Raw genomic sequence first — 12104 nt, 5'->3', positions numbered from 1 at the left:
ACTCTCGTATTACCCCACTTGTGGGTTACTATTTGTGACAGTAAAAATTAAAAGCCTGCACAACACTGTATATCAACTATACTCCAATATACAATAAAAATTTTAAAAAAGAAAAAAAAAAGCCCAAACCATTCAATCCAAATGAAAACTATAGTAAAAACCAAATATTTATGTGATTAAAAGACCTTTAGTTTTATATATAAAAACACATATCACAAAAAAATAGAATCTTAAAAAACTGTAAATTCAAAATTTAACACTCCAAGTTCAGTAACATCTACAATGTTCATAATTATTTAATCTGGGTCCTAGTCACAAAATATAGTTTCTGACAAACTAAAAATTCTATATTTCGGTTTTTGAAATCACACTAAAATTATTAACATACATATTAGTATATGTTAAACGATAGCATTTAATTATGTCTGTGTAACGCACTGCATTTCTAGGAGGCCCATCTATTAATAAATAATATCCTATATAGTCACGTACAGCCTAAAAAGTAATACTATATAAATAGATGGAAATAATGAGATACTATAATTGGCTTTATAGAAACCAATTCTATTTTATAATCACACCCATATATGTTCAATTTTTCCCTCAGTTGATACAACTGTTGCCAATTTAAAGATTTATCCAATTAACTGATAACTTGTTACTGGGATATGCTTGATTAAAAATGGTATGTGGGGGAGAAGTCTCAATAAACATAAATTGTTCAAATGCATACTTACTGAGTGTTTACCCTATAATAACTCTGGGTGCTACTGTTAATACCAAAAATTTGTTAAGGCATGATACCTCCACTTTGTTACAACCTTCCAAAACAACTACTGTTATTTTCCGAAATGAGTGGTAGAAAAAATATTTTAGGAGTACAAAAGGAGTGAGATTATCAATGTGGATGAGAATAGCTATGAAAGACCTCTTGGAAGAGGGACCTGGATTTTGAAAGATGAACAAATTTGGGATAAGCTGAATGAATAGCATAAACATACTGTGGCTAAAAATGAGCATAAAATTTGGCTCTAGTAGAGACAAGTTAGGAAGAATTGTGAGGTTAAGTATGTATAATAGGGCTAAACAGTATTCAAGGCAGTCTAAGAAATTTCAAATTTACTCCTTAAGTCACAGAAACTAGGTTTTGAATAGAAGGAGGACAAAATGAGAAAAAAAAATGACTTAGACACTATTTTGGAGCCTGTATGTAGAATGAACTGGGGGAAAAAAGCACAAGGCAGGAAAACTACTTAGTATTCAAGTAAGATGTGATGTGATACTAGACTAGGAATGGGAAGGATTTTGACATTTGAAACATTTCAAATGTACAACAGATAGGACTCAATGATAAAAGATGAATGAAATGGCTTAGTAAAAGATGTCAGACTTCTAATTTGATCAACTGAAAGGACAGTTTTTCAATTAACAGAAATTTGGGAGGAAGGTGATTCTGGGGGAAAAACAATCACATCAACTTTAGGCATGACAAGTCTACACTCATACTAACACTCAAACCATTTACTGAACACAGGCATACAGGTACTAATCTACTGATTGTTGATAAGAGGCATCAGACGTAAAATCTATTAGAATACCCAAGAAACTGAAAAGTCCATTCTATTATTATATAATAGGGAATCTGATAATACATGAATCCACATTTTAAAACCTCATTTTAACAATTAACTTCAAGTTCACCAAACTCTTTTCCACAACTGCAAAAACAGACTCAAGTATTCTCTTTGCATTCCCTTCCCCCTCCTTGGTAAAGGCACTACAAAGCAAGAATGAAGTGAACAGACCCAGAAAACATGGACTTGGATAATCTCTCCCAACCAGACACAGTTACTTATTCATTGATACTTTCTTAAAGTATCAGTTAACTTCCCTTAAACATCTGACTAGAAAAGTAGTGAATTCTATCAACATATTGGTACAACAGAACTGATTCCTTCCTTGCTCCTCCTTCAAGTTCAAATCCTTAAAAAGTTTCTATTATCCTCTGTGAAATATTATGAAATATTCATTATACCACATATAAGTTATACATACTGTAGACTGTCTCTAACAGTATAGAATTTGTGCCATCTGCTGGGGCTTTAAAGTCAGAAAGAAAGACTGCTACAGAAGAGCACCAAGAGAATATGACCTTGGGAAGCTAGTAATATAGAAGAGCCTGCCATGGAATCTTCATTCTCACTGCTCCCCTGCTGCAGGCTAAAACAGTCTTATCCTCTTCCTGTTTATACATTAGACTAAAGTACTTCCCCTCTTTGTTCCCTTTTGATGTGAAGAAATATTCAGAATATTTTCCTAACTTTTCTAGAAACCCTCTGACAAAAAGTGAAGGCCTTTTGCGAATAACATCACCCACTAACCAAGAGAAACCAGCTCATCGAGCCTTGAATGAAGAGAACTTTGTAGCTCAGTGAATGAGCTCAAATGTCTTAGAATGAGGAAGCAAAGAACCAGTACGTTCTGAGGCTGGACTGCCAACCCAAACACCAAGATGCCGGGTGTTGCAACCCTTAATCCAAAATTACAAAAATTGAAAGTTTGGGTAGAACATTCTTTTTAAATTACTTAACAAATATTTTTATTTTAGAATACTTCAACACTCAAATACTACAATGAAACTGGGGTTACCATTTCTAACTATATATTATTTTTGGTACTTAAGATAATCTTTTTGAGAAAAAAAATATTAGATCAAGAGTCAGTAAGCCATGGACTTCAATCTCACAGAATTTTTGACTTAGAATTTGTTTTCCCCATCCTCCCACCCCCAAAACGACTAGAATTTTTAAAAATTGTTATATTCAATAGAAATAAGCTTAGGTAATAAATAAGCTTGTTGAATGAACTGAGCAAAAGAAAAAGATTAGTTCACCAACTGTCAATTTGTATCTTTATACAAACAGTATAAAATATTCGTGAAAATGTAAATAGGTTAACAGGTTAAAATCTGAAAGCTGGAGGAGATCTTAGATAAATCCTTTGCTTAAAGTCACACAGTATGTTACTAACAGAGCTTTACAAGAGTCTCTGTATCTTGACTTTGGCAGTGCCCTTCTAACATCCCCCAGCCCCTGCCATTGTAAGCCCTTCATTAAGCCTCTGGGGGGAGTTTTTCCACTTAGGACTGGCTTCCTGGGTTCCATCTCTTTTCTTCAGAAAGTCCCAGAGTCAGAGCGCATAATCCTAAACTTGGCCTTTTCTGAAATTTAGCATATTGGTTCGTGATATGTCAGGGTTTTACTGACAGGGAGACAGATGGGTGCAACGAAGTTAACTGAGATGCAGGTATTATAAAATTTCTAGGAATGAATAAGCCATTTCAATGTCCCAAAACTCAACTAGAAACTTTACACATAAGCAGAACACTAAACGGGATGAGCCTCTTTAGCAGGGACAAGTCTCGTTAAGTCTTTGTTGTACAATTTAATATAAAGATGGCAAGATAAAAGTATGTCAAAACAATTTATTTTTTATTTTATCAATGGTGCAGTGGAATGAACATTCAACTGGAATTAGAAGACTTGGTCTAAATCTGGTTTTACTATCTTGATGAGTGACCCTGGGTCAAGCCACATATCCTCACTGAACCTCAGTGTATCTGTAAAATGATGTTAACGGTTTAGATCAATATGTTTTATACCTAGTAATGCTTTTAGATCTAGGTCCTAAAAGTAGCTTAAGGATGAGGGATAATGGTAGTGAAGTAGTGGGGTACTGAGGTGATAGGGCTTTGGGCCCACCCCTCTGCTTTTACATAAGAGCTGCATTTGTGCAAAAAGATTCCAAAAACCCCTACTGCTTGAAAGTCGTTTTCAACTCTAAAATTTCATGGTACTAGGATTCTCAATTAACCCTTCTAGTAAGCAGCACTTTGTTAACCTATAAGCACTGATTTTAATGTTCTTAAAAACTTACATAATTGCATTTCTTAGAAAACTTACAATTATTTACTTTCAAATGTTTTATTAATTTGAATTGAGATCACTCTCACTTGAGAATCTCAATCATGAAAACTTTGCAATATAACGTCAGTGAACACGCAGCTCACTTTTGGTTTTCAGTGACCAGTAAAGTGAGTCCAAGAAGGAAATGTGACAAAATAGTCTTCTTGCTTCCAACTTTGATGGAATACCAGAATCTAAAATTAGGCTACATTAGAAAAAGCATACAGGGCTTCCCTGGTGGTGCAGTGGTTGAGAATCCGCCTGCCGACGCAGGGGACATGGGTTCGAGCCCTGGGCCGGGAAGATCCCACATGCCGCGGAGCAACTAAGTTCGCGTGCCACAACTACTGAGCCTGTGAGCCACAACTACTGAAGCCTGCACACCTAGAGTCCATGCTCTGCAACGAGAAGCCACCACAATGAGAAGCCCGTGCACCACAATGAAGAGTAGCCCCCGCTCACCGCTACAGAAAGTGCGCGTGCAGCAACGAAGACCCAATGCAGCCAAAAATAAATAAAATAAATTTTTAAAAAAAGAAAAAGCATACAAATTAACTACTTTTTAAAACCCTGAACTTGTTTGTATCAATCATTTCCCCCAATATACAAATTACAATTCAAGGTCAGTAAATCTACTAAACATAAAAATCTTTTCTAAACATGAAACATCAAGTAGCAACAGGAAACTGAGTTAATATTACAGATCTTTTTGCCCAGAGTCTCACAATAGAATTTTTTCTGTAACTTCAACTCTGAATTTGGTCATTACGTTTGATCTTTTTGTCTAAAGTAATGCCAATATTATAGAGTTTCTGATTCTCTGGAGGGAAAAAAACCAAGGAGTTTTATAAGGTATTGTACACTTTTATTAATCTGTTGACACTGCACAGTAGTACTCCAGGTAGCACTCCCAAGATCTCCACAACATTTTACATAGCACAGCTATGTAGAAAACTTGGAGGAGGTGAAAAGTGTTATTTATTTTCACTTAGCAGTATACCAACTTGATTTTTAACAATCAGATCCTCACACACTTATCTAATCCCCAACTAAACAACAGTAAGTAAATAGCCATTCTTTATGGAACTCACAACTCAAAGGTTTATTTACTGAATAGATAACTGTTAATTTTTCTTCAGCATATCAGCGTGCTTAACAAAAACCAAAACAAATTATCCTAAAGCCTTCATCCCTGGGGAAGGGGAAAAAGGAGTTATGTGCTAAGCACTCTTTCAATAGCTTTTATAACCTTTAATAACAAGTCACCCACGCACCTATTTTTTCCACAACAACCCAATGAGGATATTTTTTTAAGGTAAATATTCCTTCTTATGGATTTGGAAATAGAGGAAAAAAGTTAAGTAACTTGACCAAAGTTACACGGCCAATAATTATTGACACTGGGGTACAAACAGGCACAAGTTGTAGCTCCCAGTCACTACCACTACTATACAGGTTTTTAAATCTATCTTTCTGCTTAATATGAGATCACAATTGAAATAGAGCAGGTATTCAAAGTGAATTAGGATCACCTTTACAACAATATTAAACAACAGTTGAAACTGTAAAAACAATGTTTATTTAAGGCCATAAAATATACCATGTGTGTAAATATAAGTCCAGTAAGTCCTAATTTGATAACTTCAATACAAATTCTAATAAAAGTATATTTTGTATCCATACCTGACCAATAACACTAAATTCTGAAAGACTAGAAACAGTATAATTAGAAACTTCTTCCATAATAACCTTAAGCCTTGGTTTTATGACCTGTCTGAACTTGGGGGGCAATTGTCTCTGGTCCCCTTCTGTACTCTTTTTGAAACTACTTTCTTATTTCTGCCTAATTCTAAAATTCTAAATTTACTGATCACTGGCATCTTTTTTTCCCTAGTACTTCAAAGTTTTCAGGAGAATTGTAACTTGCATAGCTCAAATCACCTGTGGTGTAAGTCAGTTAAGTGATAAAAATGGGGGAAAAAACATTAGAAACATTCATCTAAGCAATGAAATAGTAAGGAACAAAAAGACAATGACGAGTGTAACAATTTGTGATTAGTATATTAACAGTTTACAACACGCCATCAATTTATGACGACATATGAAGGTTTCTAAGCACAGGAGCTAATAAGGAGACAACAAAACATCCTGAGTCTAAGATGTTCCCCATATTTAATCCTCTCGGCAAAGAGCAAGAACAACAGGGGGAAAACTGCAAGGAAGAAATACACAGATGACATGCATGTGGAATGAGGGAGGGATGCTATGTAGGTTATGAGGATGACACACTGGCATGTGAAAGGTTTCTGGGCGGGACCCACTCTTTGCAGTACCAAGGGAGTTTTGTTTATTTACACTGTGTCGCTGAAAGAAAGCCGGAAAGCTTCAGTTGGACGTTTAAGTTAATAACTGTGAGGAAAAAGGAGGCTGCACGCAAACGAACATCTGGATACGCAGATCGCCGCCTGGGCCCCTGGGGCAGCTGACCAAACCCCGATCACTGCCCCCTCCTACGGTCCTTCTATCTGCGCACAAAGAACGGGCAGCTTTAGGTCAGTCCTCCGCCTCCTTCTACCCTAATTATCGCGGCCTTAATTTCGGGACAGCTAAGGCGAAAGGATGGCGTGGAGAAGGAAGGGGAGGAGCCCGGGGAGGGTCGGTGTCTGAGCTCGGAGGACGCGGACCTCCCAGCACAGGCCCAGGCCGGCAACGACAACGACAACGCCGCCGCCGCCGCCACCGCCACCCTGGGCTGGCGGCCGCGCCTCCCGCCTTCCGCCGCTGCCCCAGCACCTCCGCCTCGGTCTCCGCCGTCGCCAACACCGCCCTTCCTCAGGCCCCTCAAAACGACTCAGCCCGCAACCGGCGACCTCGCGGGGGAACCCCACCCCACCTCGTCCTCGATTTCGCCCACCCTTCCCGGGAGCTTTCCCTGCGTCTTCCACTTCCGAGAGTCCCCTATCCCAGGGCTCGGCTTTGCTACCTGAATCCGCTTCTTGTGTCGCCTGCGTTCCGCCATGTTGGCCGCTCCGCCCGGTTCCCTCTGACGTGGAAGTAGGCGGGGGCGGTGGAAATATCGCGATAGCGCGCCGCGGGGCTGTTATGTAATCTACCGGCTGGCGCCGGAGCGGGGAGGCTGGCGAGAGGCCGGTACTAGGCGGGCTCGGCGGGTCTTGGCTGCGCTTTCTCTCCCCTCTTTCCTTGGCTCCTTTTGTTGCAGGAACTGGAAATCGCTGGGACCAGAAGGAAGTTGAGAAGTGGATCAAAGAACAGGAGGACTGGAAAGAGTCCTTGGTTCTCAAACCTGACTGGGCATCTGAATCACCTGGGAAGCTATTAAAATACAGATTCCTGGGGCCCCATGCTCCTCGGAGTCAGTAGGTTTGGGGTGGAACCTTTTACAGAGGATTTCCTGAGACCTATGGAATTCTAGACGTCTCTAAGTGTGGCACTTCTTTTCTTGCCAGTGAGCCCTGCATCATCTATTCCCCACGTGTAAATTCTCCTAATCCCATTTTGAAGATGGGAAAGCCGAGACAGCTGAGGTGCAGCGATATGAACAGATTTATCTAAGGCTCCACAGTTGGTAGATGGCACAGACGAGACCTAAGCCAAATTATCTCCCCGTACAATGTAGGGGGTAGTCGGGCTCATGTGAAACAAACTTTGGATTCCCCATTCCATTTTCCACGTTGCTTCTCGAAACGCACCTTTAGAATCCGAGTCAGAGAACTCAGGGAAGTACAAGCAACTAATACGATGAGTAAGGAGAGAGATTCTAAGAAGTTGGAATTAAGAAGACTGCAGGGTACTTGGAGTCTGGTGAATTACTATTATAACTATTGTTATTTTAGAGCTACTTAGATCAAAGAGAATGGGCTTAAATTGCTAGTAAGTGTTTTTAGATGGAGATTTTAAATAATAGAAAATTAGGAATTTACAGAAAAGTAAGATGAAGGAAATAAAAATCCCTAACGCTACCGTCCAAAGATCTGTTGTTTATTTTCTTCTAGTATTTATTCATACTTTGTGTGCATATATTTCCCCCTTTCCCCCTAATTGAGATCATATTGCATAATATGCCTTTTTCACTTAATGTTATGCTGAGCATATATCTTTAAAAAATTCTTCATTCCCTGTAAGTAACCTAATAGCAATTAAATATGTAATTAAGGCAAATAGTGGCATCTCGATGCCTAGTCTTTTATAAAGTAACATAGCTAAAGTTCATTTTTGGACTATGCAATTCTGCAGTCTGGGGACTGGATCAGCAAGTCATTTGGTTCCTTTTCCTTCTATAATCTACAATCAGGGTGTGTGTAGTCAGAGAGGGGTGAGAAAAAATGATGATTCTTACCAATTAACCCAAAACATAACACAGAATATGAAATGTGTTTATTTCCTTCAGTCGTCCCCATCCAAAATGAGGGTAGATCTGTTTTGTACTGTTTTATTTGGAGAACACTGGATTCTCTTCATAGGAAAGCTAGTTTATAAATGAAAATATTATTGTATTTAATAGATGTTGAGTGCCTACTAGATGCAAAATCCTAGGTTAGGACTATGATGGGGAATGAAAGCCCTTCATGGAAAATAACTACCTCTCTAGCTACTGCCCTACCACCTTTTTCTTCAGAAGAGGTTTAATTTACTCTCCCCATGTCTCACTGACATTCACTCCTTAGACTACAACAATTTGGTTTCTACCTCCACCATCCATTAATAATTCATGTCCAATTGTAGCATCTTATTAAGGATTTGACAATATTGACCATGCACTTAATTTGTTCTCCTTCTTTGGCATTCATGATATCAGGTTGTTCCTTCTGATTTCTCTTTGGCTCCTCTCTCTTTACCTAGCTCTTCAATGTTCCTGGCCACCACGTTTCCATTCTCATCTTCTTCCCTTTTCTCCATGCATTCTGGGGATTCTTATTCATGTTTACAGCTTAATTCCAAAATACTGCATTACTGTTTATTTCTAGTTGTCTTCTGGATATCTCCACTGAATGTCCAACTAGAAATCACCATTCCCCCCCACAAAACCTGTCTCTTTTACTGTATTTTTAAACTCTGGTAACTGCATCACTGTTTACTTAGTCACTCATGCTGGAAACCTTGGAGGTATCTCAACCATGCCAATCAGTAAGCAATCCTGTTGACTCTGCAACTGAGATGTTTGGAATCCTTCCCTTCCTCATCATTCCTATTGCCATTGCTTTGATTAGGTTTTTATCATTTCCTACCTGAAATGTTGTTGCAAAACCCTGCTAATCGTTCCGCCCCAACTCTACCCTCTCTACACTCCAGACCATCCTCCACTCCCTTGTTAACCACCTGCCAGGCACCATTGCTCCCCAGCGTGTACAGCAACATTAAGGATGGCTAATGTTTGCACCTATAACCCAAATGTCACGTTTCTGGGTCCTACCTCCATTTAATATTTATATAAAAATAGCTCAAGCACTCTTATCATCACCCCATTTATATCTTTGATGGTGGTAGTGGGGAGTTTCTCCTGGCCACTTCTTGCTCTGATTTCCTTATGAATTTGCAATCTCATTCCCGTGACTTGACTTTTATTTCTCACCCAAAGGAGGCACATTACCCCTCTCCCTTTCTTTTGCCAACGCAAAACTTCTGTTTATCCCTGGACTCTGTCACTTCTTCTCCCTGGGGCTGAAACTCAGAATTTTTCTTGCTATATAGAGAATTTGAGGTCTTTACTCTTTACTGGATTCCTTGGGATGCATAAATATATAAAAACTCATTACCATGCTCTGCTAAACAAAGTGTTCTCTGATCAGGTTCCCCTCTCTTGAGGACTGATGATTAGGTGCGGACTTGAAAAAGTCAGTTTCCTGGGATCTACCATCCCAGTAAGTGGAATGGAATAGTACATAGAAATGTATTCCCCTTGATCAGACTTATCCAAACTGGAAACTGATACATTTAGGTTTTTGTTTTAAATAACACTTTCTCTGGGTCCATCTTGTATGTTAAATATATATGTGTGACTAAATTGAAAAGAAAAAAATTGTAGGGAAGTATAGCAAATAACGCCCAGGCCTTTTGGGGCATTATTTTTATAAAAGCACTTTAAAATATGTTAATTGACAATGTCAGTGACTTAATGCTGTTATCACAAAGAAAAAAAAATTTAATATACATATGTTTAATATAAAATAAAATACAGTAAACCTAATTTTATTTAAAATTTCAGTTAATGTTTTAAATTGAGTTGATTCTTTAGACTTCCACTCAGGAAACAGCATAAATAAGACAACGAATATGTATTATTGAAAAATGAGCATAAATATTTTGTTTTGAAAAAAGCACAATACATGATTTTTAGTACGCTAATATTAGACTAAGAACATTTTTAAAAGTCACTTTGACTTTTTAACCGAAATGGTAATTGTTTTGTCATTCCCCTAATTAAGTCCTTGTTAAAATACAGAGATTAGTTTCTCTTTTTTTGCACTGAACCCTAACTAACAGAACAAAGATAAGGAAATCATGAGTACCGTGTATGTGAATGAAGATTGTACTACTAATGTTGCTGTTTGTAAAGACTTAATTAGGGGAATTAGATGCTTCCAAAATCATTGAAAGTTTGCAAAAGCAGGATCAAGCCTGGGCCTGTCAGACCCTGCAGAACTAACCACTCAGGGGAATCTCTACTTTGGAGGAGTGAGGAGTCCACGATAGCCACGCTGAGTTCAAGAAATTACCAGATAGCTGTGATCAACCTGTTGGGAAGCCAGCATCAGAAGTTGTTGCCAGCACTGCTGCAGCTGCCTCAACTCCCACAATCAAGGCTGAACACGAGCTGTAGAAGAACCCTGTGTCTCCATGACCTTGCCTGCCAGCAAAGTGAAAGCCAGCCAGCAGCAGAAAGATGGCTTCCTCATCACTTTTGTCCTTCTGATATACAACCAGTGCATTGAATTAGAACCAGACTCTAGCTGCAAGGGAGTCTGAGAAATGAAGACTTTAGCTTTCTATCCTTTGCCATGTGCCAGCTGACCATATCCAACCATCATCTTCTTCCTTAGAATCACCTGGGTCACTCCTTTCCTGCTTCATCTTTCCTACTGTGAGACCACACTTCTCCTACTCCCCCATCCTGCCAAATGCCTTTTCATACCCACGTGTTTCCATTTTTTTCTTCCCCTTCTCACTTGGCAGATCCTTCAAGGGTCAAGAAACCTAACACTTCCACAGTGAAACCTTCCCTGAATACTTTCTTCAGCAGAATTAGCTGTTCCTTTTTCTGGGTTTCTGCAACATTTCATACAATCAGTGCTATAGTATATATAATTTAATATAGTTTTAATATATTTATATGTAAAATTATATATATAATACAATTTAAACAACAAATAGTATAATTTGTTGTTTTCATTTCTACCAGACTGTGAACCTTTTAAGGGCAGGTACTATGTCTTATTCTGCTGTTCTCAATATCTAGTCCAGTGCCTGGCTTAGTGTGAATGGGTGTCAATGGAGTAAATAACGAATGATGACAATGACATAGTCCTTATCCTCTGCAGCTTTCGTAAATGGAGAGAAATATACTTACAAGATGGACAAAATTATGTTAAGTCTTCATTATATCCATGGCCTCTATTATCTCTATAGTCCTCTATGAAATTAGAAGAAACTGGTTTAATAAGCTTCCCTAGATTTGATGGAGGAAGCACTTCCTTGTGCAAGATGAGAGACTCTAGCTTTCAGTCATTGTGCTTGGTTTCCTGTATAATAGTAGTCTTACCTGAGAACAGAGACATGTAAGGATTCACCTTCTCAACCTACCTCCAACCCAGCAATTTGAGAGAAAATACAGGGTTTGACAAAGCAAAAAATCCCCCACATTAAAACCTTTTGGACAAGGAAAGAAAGCTAAACCTCATAGGTTATTAATATATCTAGAGCTTGTTTTCTGTCCAAACCCAACATCTATGAAGATGGGAAGAGAGGAGAGGGATGGCAAGGGTGAGAACAGAAGTTCAATTGGCACAGAATTCATGGAACCTGAAGTCAGGAGGGCCAAGAAAACCAGGGCATCTAGACCTGGACCTCACATGCAGATTGGGAGAAAAATCCCAACGTTTCTTCTTCTTGTTGATAAAATAA

At 38.6% G+C, this 12104-nt stretch overlaps 1 protein-coding gene across 3 annotated transcripts in view; it reads right to left on the bottom strand.

Moving 5' to 3' along the window:
- The window catches only part of SEC62 (SEC62 homolog, preprotein translocation factor), a 29592-nt gene extending 22488 nt beyond the window's left edge, over positions 1-7104 (bottom strand). For all 3 annotated transcript variants that reach the window (XR_002178600.3, XM_033855457.2, XM_019946209.3), the window contains exon 1: positions 6949-7104. Coding sequence is in view for 2 of the 3 variants with exons in the window: in XM_033855457.2 (XP_033711348.1) it covers positions 6949-6984 (36 nt within the window). In the remaining variant the exon portion in view is untranslated. The remainder of the gene's footprint in view (positions 1-6948) is intronic.
- Between the last annotated feature and the right edge of the window lie 5000 nt (positions 7105-12104).

This window comes from Tursiops truncatus, chromosome 4, assembly GCF_011762595.2.
Source record: "Tursiops truncatus isolate mTurTru1 chromosome 4, mTurTru1.mat.Y, whole genome shotgun sequence".
Classification (NCBI taxonomy): domain Eukaryota; kingdom Metazoa; phylum Chordata; class Mammalia; order Artiodactyla; family Delphinidae; genus Tursiops; species Tursiops truncatus.
Note: the sequence above shows the minus strand (reverse complement) of the source record. Positions and strands in the feature narration are given on the sequence as shown.